Source organism: Penicillium hordei (genome assembly GCF_028827395.1).
Source record: "Penicillium hordei strain IBT 12815 chromosome Unknown utg000002l_segment0_segment0, whole genome shotgun sequence".
Classification (NCBI taxonomy): domain Eukaryota; kingdom Fungi; phylum Ascomycota; class Eurotiomycetes; order Eurotiales; family Aspergillaceae; genus Penicillium; species Penicillium hordei.
The window spans coordinates 4,988,839-5,011,688 of NW_026623143.1; the positions used below are offsets into that span (position 1 = coordinate 4,988,839).

The 22,850-nt window shown below is 47.9% G+C and overlaps 8 protein-coding genes across 8 annotated transcripts; 3 read left to right on the forward strand and 5 right to left on the reverse strand.

The window, feature by feature from the left end:
* Positions 1-1,903: 1,903 nt before the first annotated feature.
* pldA (uncharacterized protein) lies at positions 1,904-4,883 on the reverse strand (the record flags this gene model as incomplete). Its single annotated transcript, XM_056896273.1, has 8 exons — positions 1,904-1,918; positions 1,980-2,528; positions 2,626-3,086; positions 3,153-3,413; positions 3,461-4,082; positions 4,133-4,285; positions 4,360-4,760; positions 4,823-4,883. The coding sequence occupies 8 exons, from the start codon at positions 4,881-4,883 to the stop codon at positions 1,904-1,906; spliced, it is 2,523 nt and encodes an 840-aa protein (XP_056756021.1).
* A 1,325-nt stretch (positions 4,884-6,208) lies between these two features.
* On the forward strand, positions 6,209-8,982 carry N7537_005217 (RFX family transcription factor; the record flags this gene model as incomplete). Its single annotated transcript, XM_056896274.1, has 4 exons — positions 6,209-6,227; positions 6,301-7,003; positions 7,058-7,375; positions 7,428-8,982. 4 exons carry the CDS (start codon positions 6,209-6,211, stop codon positions 8,980-8,982), a joined length of 2,595 nt encoding a protein of 864 aa, XP_056756022.1.
* A 975-nt stretch (positions 8,983-9,957) lies between these two features.
* On the reverse strand, positions 9,958-10,525 carry N7537_005218 (uncharacterized protein; the record flags this gene model as incomplete). The annotated part of the gene is made up of 2 exons (XM_056896275.1): positions 9,958-10,141; positions 10,350-10,525. 2 exons carry the CDS (start codon positions 10,523-10,525, stop codon positions 9,958-9,960), a joined length of 360 nt encoding a protein of 119 aa, XP_056756023.1.
* A 639-nt stretch (positions 10,526-11,164) lies between these two features.
* Positions 11,165-11,353, reverse strand: N7537_005219 (uncharacterized protein; the record flags this gene model as incomplete). Its single annotated transcript, XM_056896276.1, has 1 exon — positions 11,165-11,353. The coding sequence occupies one exon, from the start codon at positions 11,351-11,353 to the stop codon at positions 11,165-11,167; it is 189 nt and encodes a 62-aa protein (XP_056756024.1).
* A 63-nt stretch (positions 11,354-11,416) lies between these two features.
* N7537_005220 (sulfatase domain protein) lies at positions 11,417-14,198 on the reverse strand (the record flags this gene model as incomplete). The annotated part of the gene is made up of 2 exons (XM_056896277.1): positions 11,417-13,733; positions 13,879-14,198. The coding sequence occupies 2 exons, from the start codon at positions 14,196-14,198 to the stop codon at positions 11,417-11,419; spliced, it is 2,637 nt and encodes an 878-aa protein (XP_056756025.1).
* Positions 14,199-14,835: 637 nt separating this feature from the next.
* N7537_005221 (uncharacterized protein) lies at positions 14,836-16,035 on the forward strand (the record flags this gene model as incomplete). The annotated part of the gene is made up of 1 exon (XM_056896278.1): positions 14,836-16,035. The coding sequence occupies one exon, from the start codon at positions 14,836-14,838 to the stop codon at positions 16,033-16,035; it is 1,200 nt and encodes a 399-aa protein (XP_056756026.1).
* Positions 16,036-18,379: 2,344 nt separating this feature from the next.
* On the reverse strand, positions 18,380-20,463 carry ugd1 (UDP-glucose dehydrogenase; the record flags this gene model as incomplete). Its single annotated transcript, XM_056896279.1, has 3 exons — positions 18,380-19,618; positions 19,677-20,176; positions 20,241-20,463. The coding sequence occupies 3 exons, from the start codon at positions 20,461-20,463 to the stop codon at positions 18,380-18,382; spliced, it is 1,962 nt and encodes a 653-aa protein (XP_056756027.1).
* Positions 20,464-21,716: 1,253 nt separating this feature from the next.
* Positions 21,717-22,694, forward strand: N7537_005223 (uncharacterized protein; the record flags this gene model as incomplete). Its single annotated transcript, XM_056896280.1, has 2 exons — positions 21,717-22,027; positions 22,100-22,694. 2 exons carry the CDS (start codon positions 21,717-21,719, stop codon positions 22,692-22,694), a joined length of 906 nt encoding a protein of 301 aa, XP_056756028.1.
* Positions 22,695-22,850: the final 156 nt, after the last annotated feature.

Here is a 22,850-nt window from a genome sequence, read left to right on the forward strand (position 1 = left end):
CCTTCCCTTTTTTTTTTTTTTTTTCCTCTTGAGGGATTCAAACAATCCTGGTTACATGCGTCATCGGCTGTGTGCATTTTTCAGTTCTCGAGTTGTTGACTGGACTGGTTGCATCTTGGATTCCTACCGTTGTCTCTAGAGAAGTATATAATGATTGATTCGTCCGGGCTTCTGAGTCTCATCTTCACTTCCTCTTCACTATCGACTTCCCTTTGCAAACTCGCTCCCCAAACTCTCTGAAACCCTTTCTCCTCTTCCTATATCCTATTGGTTTCCCTAATCCAAGTACTTGGAACCCTTCTCCGCTTCTCCAAGTGATCGACGTCAGTTTCCAGTCCCCCGGGTTTTGCTTAATATGTAAGTCTCGGGAGTTGTGAACATTAAAGGAACCACATCCTAACTATACAGCTTTTTTCCAAGTCAATTGATCAACATGGCCAACCAATGCTCCGGTCACGTCTTCGCCATTGTCCAGGCTACTAATGGCAACATCCTGACTTGGCGCTGCTCCGACTGCAACTCGGGACCCTTTGTGGCCATTTGGCGTTGCAAGATTTGTGGTCATTGTCGGTGCAATGCTTGCCACACCAATAAGGGATAAATGGATCACGGTAAGATCCCTTGTGAACTCTATGATTTGAGATTCTCTCCTTGCAAAAGGCTAACTTCCTCATAGAGACCTCTGCATTTGCTTTGTAGCATTTACAGAACTGATCTACTCTGCATGAGCCCTGTGCAAGGGTAGTTCCCACCCCCTTGGGGCTGGGTTTTCCTTTCCACTTTCTTCGTGACCTCGTTTGGCGTGTGTTTATGCATTTGATGTGTTCCAAAAAGTCCCCAAAAGTTTTTGATGCACTGCATCTCGCATCCGGAGGAGTTATACTTAGACCTTTTTTTTTTTTTTTTTTTTTTTTCTCTCTCTTTCTTTACTGTTTTTTTATTCTGTTTTATTCTACCTATTTGTATTCTACAGTTTTTGAAACTGGATTTCCTAGAGAAAATGTGACATTATTGGCATTATTGACATTATTGACAATCCTGACAATATATTTGATAGAATTTATATCAAGTCGTTTTTGCTACAATTATGCACCCCACCTAACATGGCCACCCTCCCGCACCTTGGGGGGACCGTGTTGGGCTAGTTACAGCATGTACTATGTGGTATCTTGTGAACCCTATCTGAATGTACATATACAACATATTTAGAGCTCTGATCTTCCCCCATCCTACTATAAAAAGCCATATTTAAAATGTCGGTCTCGGTCTCGGTTTCGGTTCAGCTGCGCCCTATTAAGTGAAAATCAAAAGAGAGAATATAAATATACTAAAAGCAATGAAAGTGATAAAAGTACTTCGGATTCCCTACTCAAATTACTACAAGGACCAAAAGTACCTAATATTCATTGCCAAGAAGCAAGCTAGTCCATTCCTTTTCTGAGGAATCTTTTTCCGATCGCCATTCAGATGACAATGAGATGTATCTCTTTTAGCGGAAGTGCGGTTCAGCGAACCCGAAGCAAAAGCAAAGATACGAGTCCCGAAAGATCCCAAATATCCCAAATAAGAATAAATAGAAATAAATGGAGTCGAAATAGAGGATTCCCAGGGGGTTGGGACAACTTTATTGCTTCTCCACTATGGACCTTTGGGAGATTTCGGTTTTGCAAAAGTACGTCTGTTTAGGGCTTCTGAAGGTATTTGGAGTGGACGAACTGTGTCCTCCGTTATCGGACATGTTTCCTACTTTTTCATTGCGTTTCATCTTTCTTTTTATTGTAGAGACTAATGGATATAATTTGCATTTACTCCCTAATACCAAAATAAGAATAGATCGGATTATGTGAAAGGGGAAAGATGCACATCTCCCCTTCCCCCCCTCCCCCCGTAGTACAATATAGATTTAGGTGTAGATACTCTGTCGAACGATTAGCAACCTCGTAAATATAACAAAAATAAGAAAACCCAATCAATCTCACCTCTGTAATTTGATTCACAGCCAACCCAGGCTCTGCCATTTCAGCGTCGCGCAGGAAATCCAATGGCAACCAAACAAGGTGACCCTTGATGAGATCTAGCTTCTCACGCACATCCTTGGCCGGCATGTACGGATCGAACAGATGTCCTTCCTTGTGGGTGCCCCGTGGACGGAAATTGTCATAGTCCTCAAAAGTCTTGATATGATCGTCAGGGTCCGCCCGGAACAACATCCGATACGTCTCGGTGTTCCCGCTAGCCTGCGACGTCCAGGTGTTCCAGACCCCATCGCTGAGTGGATCCATCACGAACTCGTTCTCTGGCCCCTCATCAATCTTATTAAGAGACTCATCGGGCGGCTGCGCGTTCGGGTCACCCGAGGCGTCGTAGTCTTGCGCCCGCAGTAGGCCTAGGTGTTCCCGCCACAGTTGCCGCCGGAGCGTTGCGGCCAATCGGGAGGCCCGGTACGGCTGTCCGTTCATTTGACTGTCGATTAAGTCTTGGTCTTCCATTACGATAGCCAGTTCGCTATCGTGCGAGCCAAGCTGGGACTGTGGTGAACATTGAATATCAGCTAATGATACGGACCAGAAAATAGAAGTGAATGCGTCACATGTGACGAGGGATGAGGCGCTGGTGTCTACTTACCCGATCGTTGATGTTGGCGCTGCCGCAAATGATCGTGCGATCGTCGACGATACACACCTTGCCGTGCACGTATAGTTCCTCCTGGACGAAGTTGGCCTTTTCGGCCTCTGGATCGCCCTCCCAGGTCTCGTCGGACATCTTACCCCCGTTCAACATACTACAATGCGATACTGAATCCTTGCTGTGGAAACCGTCGTCGGTCTCTCTCTTCTCGACCTTGTCTTGGAAATTCTGGAGCTTGCGCAGAGTTTCTTGCTTCGCACTTTGATCGGCTGCATAGTCCTTCTCGTTATCGTCGCCATCTTTGCCCACCGCTGGGTGCACACTTTCACTCATGATGGTCTCTGCGATACCGCGCTGGATATCCTGGTATGTGACATCGGCTTGCTTCTCGAGCTCCTCGAGAACGGGCGTTTTGTTGATTCGATCATAAGCGCGTAAGGCGAACACGAAGACATGTTCTGAATGAGCTCGTTAGACATGCAGCTGAAACTGAAGGCAAAAAAAAAAAAAAAAAAAAAACTTACCTCTTGGGTCGATACCCTCTTTCTCGATCTGTCCAAAGATCGAGTGTTCGCCGCGACAAATCGACTTGTACTGGTAGTCCATGATCGCCCGAGTACCTAACGCAGCATTGTCGCGCAGGTCGCCAGCGAATCCAGGAATCGCGGGGATGACAATGATAACCCTGAACTTGCGGCCCTCTTTGCCTGCGCGTACGCAAGCCTCGACGATCGCTCGGCCGATTGTGTTGAAAATCGGGCGCTGTTGATCACCAGTGGCAGTGACTATGAAGGTTAGCGAAGTATACTGCGAGAAGAGGATGCGGACATACTAAAGAACTGGTTCTCGATGTATACATAGTGTTGGGCATTCCGAATGGTCTCGCAGTACGCGTTTTGGATACTGTGCTCGTTCAGAATGCCACTGCTCCAGTCGTCACTGCTACGCACGATTTGAGCGCGTACCGTGCCCACGCTACCACGAGGCTTGGTTGATAGGGGTGTCAGTGGGTGTTGGATGTAGTCTCCGCAGGGATACTTGGGTCGCTGCACGGCGATGATATCTTCGTCTTCGCCTGTGCGGCCCTCCATTAGCAGCCAGTCGACATCGTGGCTGCGCTTGTATTTATCGCGCTTGATGAAGTTCCAGCGCAGAACAAAGTGTTCGGCAATGTCATACACACAGTCACCCTGCAAGCCCATGGCCACGTCGTGCCAGGGCATGCGGCCAAAGTCGACTTTGCTGACTTCGTTACTCTGCCAGTCCTCTACGCTCTGGAAGTCCATGATCCGGTTGTTATTGAAATCTTGTCCCGGGAAAATGTCATCCCGCAAACCTCTTGGGTGGACATCGGCCAGTGGGTGTTGGTTTGCATCCCATCGTCCGAAACAAAGATCAATGCCTCCGATAAAGCCCACATTGTAGTCAATGACAATGAATTTCTCGTGGTGCGCCTTTTTTTGATTGTTAATTCGGTCCCAGCCAATAGATCTCATGTACATACCCAGTAAAGAGTCATATCAGCTGCGTTCTCAAAGACATTGTGGTCGGGATGGCGCATAACTCGGATATTGCCGTAGCCAGGAGTTCCCTCGGGGCAGAGGTTGCGCAAGGCATGTTTAGTGTGTGCGGAATTGCAAGTAAGGGCTTGGTTAACCTTTAGTATAGATGGATTAGTCTAGTTTTTTTTTTTTTTTTTTTTTTCTTGACAACAGCAGGATAATGGCCAACCTCTTTGTAGACAATGATATAAATTTTGACACCTGCTTCCGCGCGTCGCTTCAAGACTTGATCCAACCGCCATTCCTGGTGTTCGACGGGAGGACGGCGCAAGAAGAGTTCTGGAGAGAGCCACCAGTCGGCAATGTAGATGGTCTCTGTGGCTTTCTCCAGAGCCTCGGAGACTGCCCACAAGTAGTCCTTACCATCGACATACCACTTGACGCGATTACCGTCGTGGATGGGTGCAAAGGATTTGAAGCGATGTGAGTCTGCGATCTCGGATCGCTTCCGGTCTGTCGCTTGTTCGTGCTCCTCGTCATGGCGATGGTTTGGGTTTATGATGTTAAAGAACTTGCCGACTTTAGCCTTTAAATGTGTAGCTTCAGCTTTGACATCGTGGATATGGGTGTCTTGGGTAATCAGATCAGTTTTCTAATTTTGATAAAATAGGTGGGGTTCTCAATTTTCCAACCTTTGAACGACCCCTCCAGATGGTCAATTCCTTGTTCAAACCTCTCCTTGAATTTCTTCATGATTGGGGTCTTCGGGGGTAGAGTTGGAGAAAATTGGGGGGAGTGTTTGGAAGGGAGGGGGAGAGGGGAGATCTGGAGACAATACTGTTTCGTTAAATTAGTGACATCACAGCCCTACATCTACCTACAGAGTACCATCTGATTTGTCTCTTTAAATGCCAAGGAAAATATTTAAAATATTCAAAATATTCAAATGCCGATCCAAATCGTCCGATGTACTATGTTTGGATTCTTCCTATTTCTGTAGGCCGCGTGGACCCTACTATTTCCGTGGTTCCTAATGCCGGGCCACTCGCTTCTTTCTTGGCAATGCATAAACTTCATATTAGATTATGTAAAAAGGATAGGAAACCTTTGGAATCCATGGATATAGTAGTAAATACCAAATAACAGTCTGGGTAGCGTCGATCAGGTAGAATGTTTATCGTTTGTAGTGGAGGTATATACATCGTACCTGGGCAGCATTCGAAGAACTACAAAGTGGTCAGTTGATCAAAGTATATCAACATATATAGTAGTGGTATCTTAGATGCAATGCCTCTTACACCATCTCAAACCAACTACACAACACATCTGTATTCAGATCTACTCCGTTACGATGTATATAAAGGTGCCGTATGTTGTTAGTGTCGGAACCAATGATGTAATTGTAATTGGATCCGAAAGGTCCAAAATAGGGGATTGCAAGGGTTCCTTCACACCTATCTTGAGAGTATTTTGTTGAAATAGGATACATGTAGGGATAAATACCCGATATATGTTGTCTAAGGTGTCTATTGGTCATGGTCTTCTAGGGTCTGTATAAAGCCCTATACAAGGTAGTGTTGATATAGATCACGTGATACAAAAACCACATTTGAGCTTTAGTTCAGAACGTAGACATATGTAATACTACAACTTGTATACAACACTGAGTATACTTGTGATAGAATATCCTCCTTGTCCTCAATAAACCCTAAGCCGATGTTAAATCGTAAATCATTCCTCCGCTCATTGTTTAAAAAACGTTGTTTTGTTTTGGGAATGCTGACCACAGGCACGTGACTAGATGGGAAAAACAACGTTGTCAGAGGAACGGGCCCTTTTCTGTTTATCCTCCCTCGACTCACACAACGCGGCTAGCCTCTCAGAGCCCAAGGCTGGCGACAAGTTGTCACTTTTTGGTTAATGTTCTTGGATCGTTTTGGATTACATATTTTGTTTGTCGGGTGTGCCTGCCTAATTTTGGATTTGAATGGTCTTGTGAACGTTGCGAAACGAGACAAACGACTAGCCATCGCCCTGGTTACCAGCTCCTCCACTTACTAACTCAAACGAAGCAGAGCATGATGCCGCCAGAACTCGGTAAGTGCAGTGCAGTACTACAAATAATAAGCTCTGCGGGTCATTTGGTTCCCCATGCTAACGTGCTTGCAAGCTCGAGCTCACTCGCAGGGCAGTGTAGTGTCCCAGACAACACAGATTGCCCCTCAAAGCCGACCAGGTACTGCAGACCCCGTGCGAGCACGCTCCGAGGCCCTTTCAAGGGCTAGCCGTCGCCCTCGGTCCAGAGGATCAACAGCAAGCATCCACTCGAGTACCACTCAGCAAACCCAAGACCAGCACCTCGACGGGTTCCCACAGTTTATGCCATCGCAAGTCGGAACGGGCCAGCATATGTTCAACAACCCGGAGGACATGCTAATGCGATTTGGGCATCAGCTTTCACACCACAACGGCGCACCGCTGGATCAATCAATGCAAGACCCCCATACCGGGATGTCTCGAGCCGATGACTTTCCAAACCACCCGATGCAGGGCCACCCGCTTTCCCACCACCCCATACAGGCTGAAATACCAAGCGGCTTGCCTGGTGTATCTGTCCCGCAATACCAGCCAATGTATGACAGTGGCGTCGAGAACCACCTTCCGGACCACATCGTCGAGGATCAAGAGATCTCGGAGCCAGGAGCTAAAAAGAAAAGAGGAGCTAGCTCGACTGTGGCAAACGACAACGAGTTGCGCAAGCTGCTTCGCCAGTATGAGGGATGGAATCTTAAGCAAATGGCAGCCGAAGTTATGAAGAATGAGGGTGGTGGGGGCAAGGCTGAGAAAGTGAAGCAGGTCTTCGCGATGATCTGGTAAGGCACATTGCCACAAATACCCTGCAACCATGCGTCTAACTGTGTGCACAGGCTGAGAGAAAATTGCCGTAAGAGCAGTGGTTCAGTACGCCGTGACCGGGTCTATTGCTGCTATGCAGAGAACTGTGGAACGGAACGCGTCTCAGTACTGAACCCTGCATCATTCGGAAAGTTGGTTCGCATCATCTTCCCCAATGTACAGACTCGGCGTCTTGGAGTTCGAGGCGAGTCCAAGTATCACTACGTCGATTTGTCGGTCATCGAAGAAAAGCAACAAAAGCTTGCACCTCTCAACCCACAAATTGCTCATCATCCAAATGGCCCTACTTCTATGCCCTCCAGGGCTGCCAGTGCGATGCGCTCGAGAAGGTGAGATATAACTGACATCAATCCTCGTTCGCTCTCACTAACAAATGACTAGTGCTAGCGTACAGCAACCGACTGCCGACACTGCCATATTCCCATCTCCCACCACTTCCTTCGCTCCTCGCTTCCCGAACAATGCCTCTCCTACCGACTGCAATTGCCAAGGCCACACCCCGTCTGGACCAGATGCGACGATCACTCGCGAGAACGTAGCCCAGCAAGCTGGGAAAATGATACACCAGATGCTTCAGTTCCCGATGGATGAGAACACTTTGGTTGATAACGATACCCTTCAACTTCCCGATATCCGTGCCTACTTACCTGCAAACACCGACTTGAAAGTTGCTGCAGCCCTTGCAGCCCTATATCGCTCCCATTGTATTTCGGTCATCGACAGCTTCCGATATTGCAAGGAAAGAAATCTTATGAAGTATTTCTCTGCTTTCCATGGAACATTGACTGTTCCCGTTCAAAAGTTGTTAACCCATCCCAACCTTGCTCCCTGGATCAAGGAATGTGATTGGATGATGTACCAGAAGATGATTGCGTTTGTGGCGCCCCTAACAACCCAGGTGGTTCCCAGGCCAGTCTTAGACGCTTTTAACTCTATCTCACAACGGCTTTGTGGCCATATCGCTGAGACGTTTAAGACCCAACCAACCCATGTCTCTTTAGCACGCCTGATTCCCGCGCATATATTTTGCAATCTCCTCAAGCACATGCTTGATGTGAACCAGGCTGCCAATGCCGCTGCCGCTTGGCTTTGCCATCCGGATAACCGAAACCAAATGTGGACCGACTTTAAAACGATGGTCAATCCTAAAGATATGATGACCAAGGCGAACATTCCGACCTGTGCTGAGCCAGCGACAGAGCAAATTCTCAAGCATGACATCCGTGCGCTCTTGACTCCACTGACTGATGCCGACCCCTCCACAAGCTTGCTTTTCTTCACGCAACCTGATAGCCCCGATTCTGTTGAGGCCCATAAGTTCCCTGTAGAAAGTGCTCCCGGAGACGAGTACAATTTCCCCGACAAATGGGTTCAATTTATCCTCAACATCCCCGCCGCCTTTGCCAATCACCGCACGCAGTGTGTCATTGAAAAAGTTGATGCCTTGTGGGATAGCGTGTTGCACCGACTTACCCTGGCTGGCGCACCAAGCTTTAGTGCCTGGTGGATGACCAAAGTCTTCTTCCACGAAATGATGGTCTGGCAAGCAGAGAAGGGCGGTTTCATGCGCAATACCCCCGGATCTCTGCAAAGTGCGACGTTTGGCCCCGAATCACTCGGCCACTTTCAGATGAAACAAACGTCTGTTTCTGAGACATCCCCTTTTGACGCATCAAATGATTCTCAAGCCAAATCCAACCCGAGTCCTGTGGCTCACAATGGCCATCCAAGCCACCCTCCCAGTCAACACCCAGAATTCAAACACCCTCCCAGCGAGAAGCGACTCTCCCTTCAGGATCAGGGCTTCCAAGGTCATAACAATGACGACAGCGCAATTGACCTTGAGGATGATACTATGTTGCTTGCAGTTGGTAAATACGGTGACATGATGGTCTCCGATCCCGCAGATGCCGAAGGTGATGTCGTCGTCATCTAGTCTAATTTTTGATTTCTGTTCATGAGTTGGAGTTGGATATCCCTTGTTTCTCTGGAGGCTTCTCTGCTGGCTGGCTGTGGATGGCGTTCCCACGATTTTCCTTTGTTTTTCTTTTTCATCTCCTTTGTTTGCATGAAGCGATGAGACACGAGCAATGAGGCTCTCAAGTCTTCCTTGCATCCCCGGCACGCCGGGTGTTTTCTTTTGAACCTACAGCATTTAATCGGCGTGGCGGAAATCAGTACTGACTTGGTTCTTGCTTCTCCTTTCCCTGTTTGTTTACTTTCGGGTCTCCTATCGAGTCCCTCTGTACATATTCCTTGTGGACGTACCTTGATCATTGACGCGATACTTTAATGTGCATGAATAGCTGTTGTCACACATTTTTATGTGATCTTTAACTTGATTGCATTCCCTCATGGTTCTCCAACTCCATGTACAGTAGAATAATCTTATACCGTTGAATTTCTACCAACATATGATTATTGGAGGTATCTCCTTGGAGAGATGGCTGTTATATCAGTAGTTTGCCCAAACCATTTAGAAGTGAGACACATTTCCAAGGTTCTATATATATTTTATATTTTAATATTTTTTGCTTTTCTTTCTTTCTAGTTCAATCCCCAGACGCTCTGGCTTTAACGTTAAATCTGGATTCATTATTGCACTTTGGAAAATTCCTAATTGAGGCGACCAACAAAAAAATATGGATGCATCACTCTGAGGAAATCGTTCGTTTTATAGTGGTAGGGATGAAATTTCGAGTGAGGATATGCGCAAACAGAGTGTAGTATATAGTAACAGGTGCCACTCACTGTTACATTGTACGCTTTATGATGATGGCATCCCTTCCGCATCGGGAAGCGATGTGGGTAGATTGATTACTGTCTGTCCCTTTTAGACTATAAGATGATGCAAAGTCGTGCTTGGTGAGACATCCCAGAGCTTTGTCAACCAGAGCTTTGTCAACTACCTTCAGCAGTTTGTTTGTATCTCTAATCCGACACTGATCCTCACAGTATGCTCTGGCACATCGTAGCTCGCAGCCCAATCCAGCTCATTAGAGTGCGCTAGAATGGCATAGGGAATGGCCAAAGTAAAGATAGCACCAAGGCTAGGCCCTTTGGGCACGTCGAGATTATTATAGAACTCACGGTGGCTGTATGCTTAAGAAAAATGATGCTGAGAATGGAGCCATAGGCTGCATTCTTCCTCTTTGCTTGCCTATAGAAATGTCTAGTGAAATTCAGAAATGGATAGTTGACCCTTCGACGAAAGAGTGATCGGATTGCGGGTTAACAATAACAATACATGCAGGCCTGGTCAGAATATTGTTTCGAACAGTTGGAATTCTTTGGTCAACTTACGATCCGGCCATAATATCGGAACCGCCACTGAAAGATTTGGTCAAGCTGGTCATGACAATATCAACATATGGCAGAACATCGACATTGATGAACGACCTGATGGTCTCATCACACGCAATTGGAAAGCTGTACCTGTCCACCAGAGTCCGAAGACGTTGCAGATCCGGAGAGCACATTTGAGGATTGCTGGGGAATCCAGATAATAAGGCATCACAAAATAACGCACTGGTTCTGTGTCCACTGAACAGATTGGCTTCGAGCTGATCGAGTTTCTCTTTGTTCCCCCGGCCATGGGGTGAAACTTGACCACCCCGTCATTTCAATACATTTCATGGCCTCTGAATAAATAGGGTAATCTATTGAGTGGTTAGAATGCACCACTCTGAAAAGTCAACGGTGATGCAAGACGAACCCGTAGACGACGACAGAATCCTGCTGGTTCAGGTTTGCCAACGTGAACGCCCGAGAAACTCCGTAGATTGCGCTGATACCAGAAGAAGGGACACATCGCATAGATCGCTGGGACATCTTAAGAGCCAATAGAAGCTTAAAAACGTGATGAACCATCGATTTCTTTACACATGCAGCCGCTAATCCCAATAAGGTTAGTTTACATGAGAAGACTATCAATGCGAGAGAGAACCAAGGGTGATATTTGCAATAATAGAACAAAAAATGACATCCAGTTATGATCAAGTACAGGTGTTCGCGATAGATAAGATGGATATATAAACAAGTACACGAAGAAGAATCGCTTCTACTCCGGACGACATGCCAGATTTGTCGGGAGCTCACGTCCTGAGACACACGGTGTCTCATTCTCGAGACTGACTCCGAACCAAACGATCAACATAAGGCTTCAAGACGGACCCGGCGAAGGTATGCTCGGCTTGCTCCCGACCTCCACGTTCGGTAGGTCCGCCAATACTGGTGGATCCCGCCATAGCGGCATTGTCGTAAACCCAGAGTGCCCATCCCAAGCAGACACTTGGTAGATGAGGCATGCAAGTATTAAGATAGATGAGATATAAATAAAGATTCGCGCCCAAGTCGGTTCATGAGAACGCTTAGCTTTTGTCTTCTTTGGCCTTTGGGGAGTATCTCCATCGGTCCCAGTTCTCCAGTACCCACCAGTTGGTGACATAGGACGCGTTGTAGAGCCAGTTGAGAACTTCTTCATCATTGTACACCTTGTCGACCGCGGCTGCTAGATCGGCCAGGCTGAAGCGCTCGATCGGGCTCAGCTCGTTCGGGTCCTTGGACACATCGGAGAAGCGCCATTCCACGTCGTTGACTAGCGGGATCACCAGGCGGAACTCGGGCCGGGCGGCTGACCGAACAGATAGCCATGAACCACCGGTATTCATGACGGTGAAATGCCAGGCTTCACGTCCGTCCTGCTCGACGACCTGTGGTCGGATCAGGGATTGACCTTCGTACAGGGAGCGAATATCGCGGGCAGAGCGTGTGCTATCCTGGCTGAGGGATGCCGACTCGATCAACAAGTCGATAATGGTGGGGACGATCTGGGTGCTGATGACTGGGGTGTCGATCTGGACAGGAGGGAGTTGAGGGTGTGCAATCACAATAGGGACCTTGAAGCTGCCGACGTGGGGGTTGTCATAGGGAGTGATTCCGCCGTCGTTGGGAAGGGAAAGGCCGTGATCTCCAGCCATGACGAACAAGGTCTCATTGGCAACTCCCTTCTCCTCTAGGATATCGATGAGCTCCGAGAGCCAATCATCCACATAACCAACCGAGTTCAGGTATCGATTCATATCATTGTTGGCACCGGATTTTGAGCCCATCATATCTTCATAGGCGTCGTTCGGAACTCCCCACGGATGGTGAGTGGTACTCGTGAGGTGGGAGAGGAAGAGACGCTGGTGGTCACGTTCCGCATCATCGATGGCATCACGGATGTACTCTCGAAGCTCAGATTCGGGGTAGCCATAGTAGTTGACCTCGGCACTCGTAACAGGATAATGCTTGGCCTCGGGTTTGATGATGGTCTCCTTGGTCTGCTTGTCACGGAATCCCAAGTGGGGCGTCAATTTGTCCTGGTTGTCGTACGTTTCGGTGACAGACATCATAAAGGTCGAATGCCACGGCCATTTGGTAAAGTCATCGGTCTCGCTGGTGATATCGGGTTGCTGGCTGAGTATGTCGAAGACGTGGGGCAGACATGGCTGGTAGATGTGGTGCTCGAATTCGCGGTTGAAATCGGCGACCATTGGGGTCACACCACAGAAACTTCCTGTCAAACTCTTGAGAGTATAGGTGGAGGAGGTGATGGCATCCTTGGCACTGATGCCACCATACGCTTTGCGGCCGTTGAAACGGGCATCGTCATGCTCAAATCCATTGGGGAAGTTGGTCAAAAACTCGGCAGTCCGGGTGAGGTTTGCCAGGCGGTCTACTACCTCTGGGGGGATCGTCTTGTCCTTCCAAGTTTCCGCGATGCGCTTGTACATGAAACTGTCCTTCTGCAAGGGGAAGATATCGGCACGTGCACTCTCGAGTTTCAAGAAAACGACATGCTTGATCTTAACATCGCCGCTAGCCAATGCGTTATGGATCTCCTCCAGCACGGGCTTGTCAAGGTTGGAGATGTGCAATGGGTCATCATGTGGGTTGTAGTGAAGCGCTAAGGGGTCGGATTGATCCCAGTCCTCGAAACCAGCAATCGGTTCCTTGGACATCCAGCTCCAACGGGGTGCCGGGCCCAATGCAGTGGCCTGCTCCAAATAATCATAACGAGCCGGTGTGCCCGTGGTATCGACGGGGGAGTGACGCTCGGCGCCTTCAATGACTGTAGTCAGGGGCAAGGTGGTGGACATGTACATATAGACAGGGTCCCACGGTCGCATAAACCTGAGGAAGAGGAAGAGACTGAACAATCCCAGAATGAGGGCTCGTTGGGGGACGCCATCGGTGACTCGCTTGGACTCCGGGAGACGGTTGGGTAGTTGAGCGGTATTCAAGAGGTGATCCCCCTCTTCATTGTCACTGAGATCATCATTGTCATCCATGGAGATTTGTTCGTAGATTCGAGGGTCGGGAAGGTCGGGTGCTGGGGATTTGGCAGGCCAGAAGCGCTGGACCAGGGGCTCCACGTGCGGTCGCACACGAGCAAACAGCCATCGAATGGGCCAGGCCCAGACATGCAGGATTCCTCCGGTGATTGCATGAATGGAATGGGCGGCGAACAATGAAATTGTGAGAAGGATGCCCTCGACAATCAAAAACCCGGTCAAACCGGTGAGCAGGGTATGAATGGCAGCGGCATCACCATTGAAGGACTTGGCTTGGCGCCAGTGGATCTCGGCACCGGTGAAGACATAAAAGGAGGTATTGGCGGCGGCCATGAACGAGACGAGTAGACTGTGGCATAGTTAGATATTATTCAATTGATTTCATTCAGATCAACCCAGATCAATCCAAAATAAAATAAAATAAGATCAATTCAAATCAATGTTGAAAAGCCCCCAAGTTGAAGTTGGAAAAAAGGGGGCACGTGGGTACTTACCTAGAGGGGATTACCAAGATTGCAAGGAGGGCGGCTCCCGGTCGCCACGCGACCTTCTGGGCAAGAATGCGAAACAGCAACAGAATCATCACATCTTGGAAAAAGAAGGTAAGACCCCATAAAAATAGTCGGGGAAGAGGTAGAGAATAGATATGAGCATAAAGATGGAGCAACTTGGCCGTGAATAACGAAAAGAAGGCCAGAGTGAAAAAATAACGACGGGAAAAGTCCCAGACGGCATCCAGGGTCTCACCAGGTGACAGACGAACCTGCCGGATGCCGTGGCTTAAATAAGCATGAACAGCGTGAACGACTTTCATGATATATATGAAATGAATGAAAATGAAATATATATATATAATATACACTTCACACCCCCGGATATTTAAAGAAAAGAAGAAGAAGAACGGAGTAAAGAAGGAGAAAGTCCAAGGGTCTCATTATGCCAAGGATGTCCACCTGGTGGGATTTTAGGTGGAGAACGATGATTAGGTACGGAGAGTACGGAGAATACTACCTAGGTAATCATTTACCGTGTCTTACTATCTTTTATGTTGGTAGTATTATGTAGTATTATGTAGTATGTAGTATGTAGTATTATGAGATATAGTTAAGAATATGATTGAAATTGAATCTTTAGTAACTCCATACTAACCTAACCTGTTACCTGTTATTTTATACGATCCTATCCTGATATCGTTAACTTACGATCAAATGGATCAAATGGCAATCAAATGGTCCCCAAACTTAGCCCCAAACTTCACCCCCCCCCTTCCTTCCTATGTTGTAAGGCCCCCCCCCCCCCCCCCCTCCTATGCTGTAAAGGCCGCCCAAGCCCCCCAAGCCCCCCTAGTCCCCCCAAGAAGGTCCAGCCAAGAAAAAAAAAAAAGAGGCCCCGCTCTCCGGAAAAATAAAAATAAATCGGGTTTCTCCTCTTCCTCCCGTATATCCCCCATCATGTTAGGGAGCTTATTCGGTTGGATCTCGCTCTTATTTGAGCCACTGGCCTTTCAAGTTCCTCTGATTGAACCTCAACCCAGACTCAAGGCAGAAAATGGTATAACCATTCCCGTCCAGGGTCCCTGGCAAGATATCATTACTGGTCATTATGCGATCCCGCCCGTATTGAAAATTCATGACCGGAATAGTGTTGTCAAATGGAGTTGGCAACGAGAAGATGTCACTCAACCCCTGCCTCCTCTGATTCAGAGTGGTTTATATAGCGGTTACAACGATGCGACCGATATGAAGTGGATGCGAGGCGGTAAAAGCGTCGCTGCTGTCTACAGTGCTCTCATCGTTGTCATCAACCATACCCCCGACCAACCCTCCACCGATAAGAAAATCACCTTCGCCCTCAACAGAGCGAATGATGTCCTACACAATGCCCATACCATCGAGCCTTTGCCCGGTGATCGCCTCGCGGTCGGAACCACCGGACAGCGTCCCTGGGACGGTATTTTGGTCTACAACATGAGTGAGGCTCTCCCCCTCGTCGATGAACCTCCCGTATTGCAACGGGTCGAAGGTCTTCGAGCTATCCACGCGATGATCTGGGATGAGCAGGGCCAGATGTTGTGGGCGACCGGCACCGATGCCGCCGCCGATGGCTCCGATCCCGTTCCGGCCTACGGCGTCATTCAGGGATACCCCTTTGATGCCGAGACGGGTCTACTCAGCGTGGATGAAGCCTATCGATTCCGATTCCCCGAGTATTACGATATCGACGTCGAATGGGGACACGGATACAGCTGGTGGTCCGGGCCCCATGATCTCGTCCCCGTCCCCAATGAACGAGTCTTCCTCGTCTCCAACGATATCGGTCTCCACGCCTTCGATATCGATCAAATGAAATTCACCGCAGAATACGATGAAGTCATCGAGAAATATATGCCTGGCTTCGAGGTTACCACCAACGACCGTCATGGGATTACCCGCCAGGGAGAATACGTGGAGTTGCCGCAGTCGGACCTCAAGGGTTTCAGTCTCGCCCCCGATGGAAGCTTTCTATACACCCAGTCTCTATGGCGGCTCTACCGAGGGAATCACACCAGTCTCGTGGTTGACGGGGTGCGCCACCAGATCATGAAAGGGAATGAAATCTATCGGTCGCGATGGTTTGGAGACATCGATGGCTGGCCCAAACCAAAGACATGAATGTTCTTGAAGAACTAAGTTCAGTTGTACAGCACGCCCTGATGGGCCCCCATACCTAAATCTTGATAATGAACGTTTAACCCAGGACACAGCTTCGCCAGCTTGTGCTCATCCCCTCGGGTTTGATTTCTCACGCTACTTCCCAAATGCGCCAACCAAAGTCCATGTATCTCCCATTTTATCTTCCCTTTTCGTTAGAATAGAGTTTTTGTCGACGGGAAAGGCGTCTAGTTGCTTTTTCTTTGTGCTACAGCATGTGAATACCCGACATCAGATATATATACATACCTACATTTAGATACATATGTACCGAATCTGTCCGTTTTAGGTAAGTTCCATCTGAAACCCCGTACTCGTATTTTAAAACCGTCTCCGTATTCGTATTTCGTAAATCTCTTCCGCCATGGCCCCTTGGTCCCCTATTCAGCCCTAGAGCGTGACGCAAGCAAATTCTCCACCAGAATGACATCCTAGTCTGATAATGGATTTGTTGTCAAATCCCCATAGGTTGATATGCCTATGGCCCCCTGGTTCTGTGCCGTCTGTGTTTAGTGTTGCATCCTTCCCTGAGATAAGGCCATTAACACGAAGGTACGATGAAGTACTCCGTACTGGTCTAGAATTCAATACGGAGTATCTGGCCTCTTTTCAAAAATAGGTCCCTTTGGAATTCTAAACAACAGGGAGAAGCTTTGAGACCCACTCCGTAACAAGCGATGTCGATCGCGACACCATAAGGGGTTACGCACAACGAAGTAACACGAGGACCTTTTCCCTTTTTGTACATGTCCAGTTCGTCGTGTGCCTTATTACTGGAACTGGACAATAATACAGTCACATCTCGTTAAAATAGACCCCGCCAAGACTACCTATAGGCTAGTATCCCTCTATATTACGAACCTCGGGTTAGAACTCTCTAACGAGTTAACTTAAGGCTCCAAAATAAGATTATATAATACGAAAATGAGACCTTACATAAGCGCGAAATGCCAAGGCCCCCGTTTTGCAAACCTTAGTAAGTTGGAAGGATTTGCCTCTCCGCCGATCCTTCCATTTTAATGGGGTGTGCCTATAGCAGAGAATTAGCCATCGCTCGCCACTGCCAAGACTAGGAACAGGAATGGTCTGAACTGAGTAAAGTGAAACAAGAACTAAAATTTGGTTATTGAATTAATTCAACAAGAATAGTAGCCCGCTTAGGCGACCTTTCAAGGTTGTCATATTTTTTTGGATGTCTGTCAAGGTGTATACGAAGGCAGTAAAAATTTTTTTAGTTTGTTGAAGAGACATTTCTATGTATAACCTTTGATTATTGCGATATAACTCCGATCCTGATGCGACGGGTAGTTATGCGGCTGGAAGATAGGGGATTTGGTTTCATTTTTGAAGCTATGACCTAAAAGCATATCCCGCCTCATCTCGCAACGAAAGCGAAGATAATATCAAGTGAAGGGCAAGTCTAGCCAAGAAAACTCGAAGCAAAGCTGCTGGATATCTCATATCGAAGAAAGCAAACACGAATCCTTCTAGATCAGCAACCCCCCCGACAAAGCTCACGCACCAACACGACCTTGTCGTTCCAGGAATGGCGGGATCTCGGCTATCATCGCTGCATACGAGTAGACTGTGCTTTCCGTAGGCTCGTTTCCGTAAGCTATATGGCTAAGAGCCATCTTTTGGTGTCTCGGAGAACCGATCCATGTGACTTCTGGCCTACGTTTGCCCGGCCAAGCCCAATCGAGTGCTTGGAGCGATGACTATTCCACATAAGCTAGTGCCTCCGTGGGGTACCATGAAAGGTGAACCAGAGTCTTTGCCGTCCCATGGCGCTGGTTGTAGGGAGAATGAGACAGAAGACTGTCAATCTCAAGTCTTTTTATTGGCAGAGAAAGCAGAAAACAACCCCATGTGGTTCATTGTTGCAAGGAGCACTTAATATAGGGTGATATAGGAGGCCAACTGTAAACAGACCAAGTGAAAATTGAGGTTTAAGATTGTAAAAGAGTAGTTGTAGCTTTTTTACGTCAGTTTTCCATTATTTTATACCACGTGAGGTGATCTTTGAAGTTGTAATGATCGCCAGAGTATGTATCTTAATCAATCGCTACCTTTTCCTATTTCCCAATCGGGAATGGCCGTGCGCCGCATTACGAGGGTGTGGATTGTGCTTAGTATGGCTGTAACACATTATGATTGGCTCATCTATACGAGAACTCAGCTGCGCTAAATGGAACAATGCGAACTGTCCAATATATTAGATGGTACGTCTGCGACGAGAGGAAAGATAGAGGAGAAAAGAAGAGAAAATCAAAGAGCTCATAGTAATCCGTTGTTCTTCGCACTGTTAATAGCTATCGCCAGCGGAGCCAATGCTCTCGACTCGAATACCCAACTGGCTCATCTTCTTAATCTCAATAATGCACCGCCCATCGAACAACCATTTCGGTGTTGCCATGCTATCCGTAATTCTCTTCCAGTCAACCTGCTTCTTGGGAAGGTTGTCGTTGGGTTTACCTGCAGCAAGCTCGCTACCATCTTCTCTCTGGCAGTCTGGGCAATCTGCAGCACAATTAGGCTCGATGTGAAGATTCTCTGGAGCGTAGATGACACATAGTGGATTAATCACACAACCTGTCACAGGAATTACTTCTTTCTGTGAGCAGTCGTGCAAATCTTGGCTCAAGGGTAGATGCCCCGGTGGGAGGTATGATGAACGAGGAACGGGAACCAATTCAGTATTTCGAAACTCATCAAAGTCGGTGACAATGAGTATCGCGTTGGATGATGCACAGGCTTCATAGACATTTGAGTAGACGCTCACGGCGCCACCATCATCTCTGAGAGCGGGAGGTCCGTATCCGTGTAGCTGACGGATCTCACTCTCGATGACATAGGGATTGCAGCATGGGTCAAATATTGCGATTTCTCCGGGGTTTTCATCAAGCAAAATCTTGATTATCTCCAAGGCAGGTGCCTCTCGGGTATCCGATGTGTCCTTCTTGAAAGCATATCCCAGTAGAGTGATCTTCTTTCCAACCAGAGTATTGTTCAGGCACTTGATGACACGACTGGTAAATCGGTTGCGCTGATATTCATTCATGATCACCACCTGGCGCCAGTACGCCCCAACTTCCTTGAGACCCAACGATTCAGCAAGATATACCAGACTGAGGACATCCTTTTTGAAACAGCTACCCCCGAACCCAATGCCTGCGCGGAGAAATTTGTCACCAACTCGGGAGTCCATTCCAATCGACGCCGAGACCTCATTAACTTCAGCCCCTGTGGCCTCACAGATTGCTGAAATACTGTTGATGCTGCTGAGTCGTTGGGCTAGCATGGAGTTAGCAACGAGCTTCGCCAACTCCGATGACCAGATGTTGGTCGTGATGATGCGAGCCCGGTCAACCCATCCAGCATAGACTCCAGCTAGTCTCTCTGCTGCAGCCTTCCCTGCTTCTGTTTTTGCAGAACCTATGATAACTCGGTCTGGATGTAACAGATCGTGAATTGCAGTCCCGGCCGCGAGGAACTCAGGGTTGGATAGAATCTCAAAATGTCCACCGGGCCGACGCACAGAAATCTATGAGGATAACAAGTGTGAGTGTGCTTTCATGGCCGGATGACATGGTACGACGTACCATCTCCTGGATCATTTGGGCTGTTTTGCAAGGAACTGTGGACTTCTCCACAATAATCGATCCGTTCCTTGCATGCTGCACAACGTCTGCGGCGACAGCCTCAAAAGCTGTCATATCTGTTGCACTCCCTGCGCCTGATCCTCGCATTTTGGTCGGAGTGTTAACCGCAATTATGACAATGTCTGACTCCCGAATACATTTTGAAACGTTGGCAGAGAAAAACAAGTTCGGTATCCGAGAGGTTGCAGTTTCTCCTTGTTGTTTGTCGTGCGCTTTCTGCTCTTCGACTATGTGTGAGATTACCTCTGCTTTGGGTGACATAGGTGTTATGGGATCATTCCGGAGTCCATCTCGTGCAACCCGAACGATTTCAGTAAGCCCGGGCTCGTATATAGGTAGATGTCGGGAGTTCCACCTTCGAATGCGTCGCTCGTCTTTGTCGGCGACTACAACACGGATATGTGGGTTTCTAAATGCAATGATAGCAGCAGTTGGACCGCCTGACGGTGATCAGTCTGTAGGTCATGAGAGAAAATATTAGAATCATGCATCCGCACAACGTACCGACATAGCCTGCGCCAACGCAGCAAATATTTCGGATTGGCCTTTCACCAACTGGGGTGTCTGGATCACTCTCATCTCCCACAGTGGCTCTCGTGCTGCTCGACTCTACGTCGAGTCTATCCGTGCCGCCATTCAGACTTCGATCCGGAGTTGTCGGCAGACTTGACAATCCGGTTGAAGGGATTATTTCGGAGCCAAATTCATGATCAATAGTGAAAGACATAGGTATCAAGTTGAAATTCTATCGAGTTCGATCTCATGCGTTTAGAGGGAGCTTGAGTGGAATATGTGAGTGGAATGCGTGAATGGAATGTGTGACAAAGGCAAACAAATGTATGTAAATTGCAGCGGGAGGCTTTTCACCCGGATACATGTCTACTTATTGCTAATTTTAGCTGCTTCAAATGCCACAGAGATTGTTGGAAGAGATCTACCTGTACGTGGAGATGCATCGTGCAATGTGAGGTTGATTGATTGGGGAGATTTTGTAACTAAGTTCGAAGACTATGGGATTCGACACCACCCAGGGACATAGAATTATAGAGCTGAGTCTCTCTACAAAATTGCAAGCCCAGTGATCGAATAGGTTGTTGTAGCGCACGATGGGGTTACCGGTGACGGCATTGGCTGTAGTAAGTGTGGTGGTGCGTGTTCCGCGCGGATCGCTGCATCCCACGTGTCGTATTTGAATGAGGTCAGTAAAAGCGAAATCTGGAAGTGAAGGCATCGGCCGTTTCAACGAACAATGGGAAAATGAGGATCAGTGTTGAACCAGATCCTTGACCTAAGCCTGTTGTTGAACTCAAGCAAACAAAGCAAACAAAGCAAATAAGTAACAAAGTAAACAAAGTAAACAAAGTACCATCATAGGCACGATCATAATAGGTCGAGATTAATGGGAGATTAATGAAGTTTTCGCTTCGGGCTAAAAGTAGAAATATAAAAAAAAGAAGAGGGAGTGGCAGGGTATTAGGACATGCACGGACCTCCAGCCTACATATGTACCGTAGGGAGCTTGAAACCAATCACGTTTAATAGAGAGCACATACTACATAGGAATACCTTGTTGGCTAGGACTACCTATACATATAACAACTAATTTGCTCAGTGAATACACTCGCATTGCTTTAGAATTCTATCAATAGTTAATAGTTTCTCAGCGGGTGCAGCCCATTTGAAACTCAGCCCGATGGCCCCCGCTTCCCGTTGCCCGTTTCCCGTTTCCCACTAACGACATATATAGCACCCATCGGTTAACCAGCGTTTAGCCCGAGAGGATCAGGGCCATGTAATCAGATGGATCCTCTAGGGCTCCCCATTCTCTCTCCTTTCTCTCTACGTTCATTTTGCTAAATATTGAATACCCCATACACTTTCTCTCTACAAAGATCTCCCATTGAGTGACATGCCCTAGAGTACTTGCATGCAAAATACTTCTGAAACCCGCGTACGTGCTTGCTACGTCTCAGAGTTGCAATGGCATCTACCAGCCCTCCAGCGCTGACCATAACATTTACACCTCCACCATCATGTACGACCGACACGTGCATGATTGAAAATCTGTCAGGTACAGATTACTACACGACCACTGTAACAACAGGTCTCACTGGCTGGTGGCTGAACCTTGGCCCGACGGACTGGAGTACTTGCTTCCCTTCGGGATATGCACAGGCGACTGACTTTTACTACTCTCCTGGTATTTGTCCATCGGGCTACTGGACTGCCTTCCAATCAGCCTATACTTCCAGTGGGGAGGCTGCTGAAACCCATGCCACCTGCTGTCCAATGTGAGTGCAAGCATCCTTAATCGTTCGTACATATATTATGGACGTGTATTAACTTTATTTCCCCCTGATCAGAAATTACAGCGTCCAGACCCGAAGCGATCTGCTTTGGTTTACCACGAACCAATGTACCTCCCGACACACCGAGCTGAGCGTTTGGACCTACACCAAAGGGGGAGTAGTTTCTAGCTTGACGACCACAGCGGACGGTATCAATGCCAAAGGAGTCTCTATTCGCTGGCGTGCCTCGGACCTTATTACTGTCACTACGACGAGCTCATTGCAAACCACAACTAGCACAGGAATCCGTGATCCAACAGCAACACCAACATCGACACCAACATCGACGGCCCAGGAAACATATTCGTCCACCAGCGGGCTGTCGACAGGAGCCAAAGCAGGCATCGGTGTTGGTATATCTGTTGGCGCTCTTCTCATACTCGCGGTAATAGTCCTGATATGGATGTTGCGACGGAAAGCCAAGAAGGAAGGCCCTTCTCCCAACGACACAAAGCCTACACATCGCAGCAGATACATGCCGCCCACAGAACTTGAAGATAACGGAGCAGCGTACGGGTCCACGGAAGCCAACCACAGCCACCCAAGCCAGCCAAGTCCACTGAATGAACTCGACTCAAAACACATTGCTGCGGAGCTGCCCGCGCAATGATGTAGTAGTTGATTGTTAGTTTTCGATACGGATCGTCCAATTCATTTTGTCATGAGGAGTATCGCAACTATCTACCTCTATTTGCAAAAGATCACCTCTTCCTTCTTTTGTGTTTGGGATCGCTTCTTTCCGGTTGAGTGAAAGAGCCCTCGATTG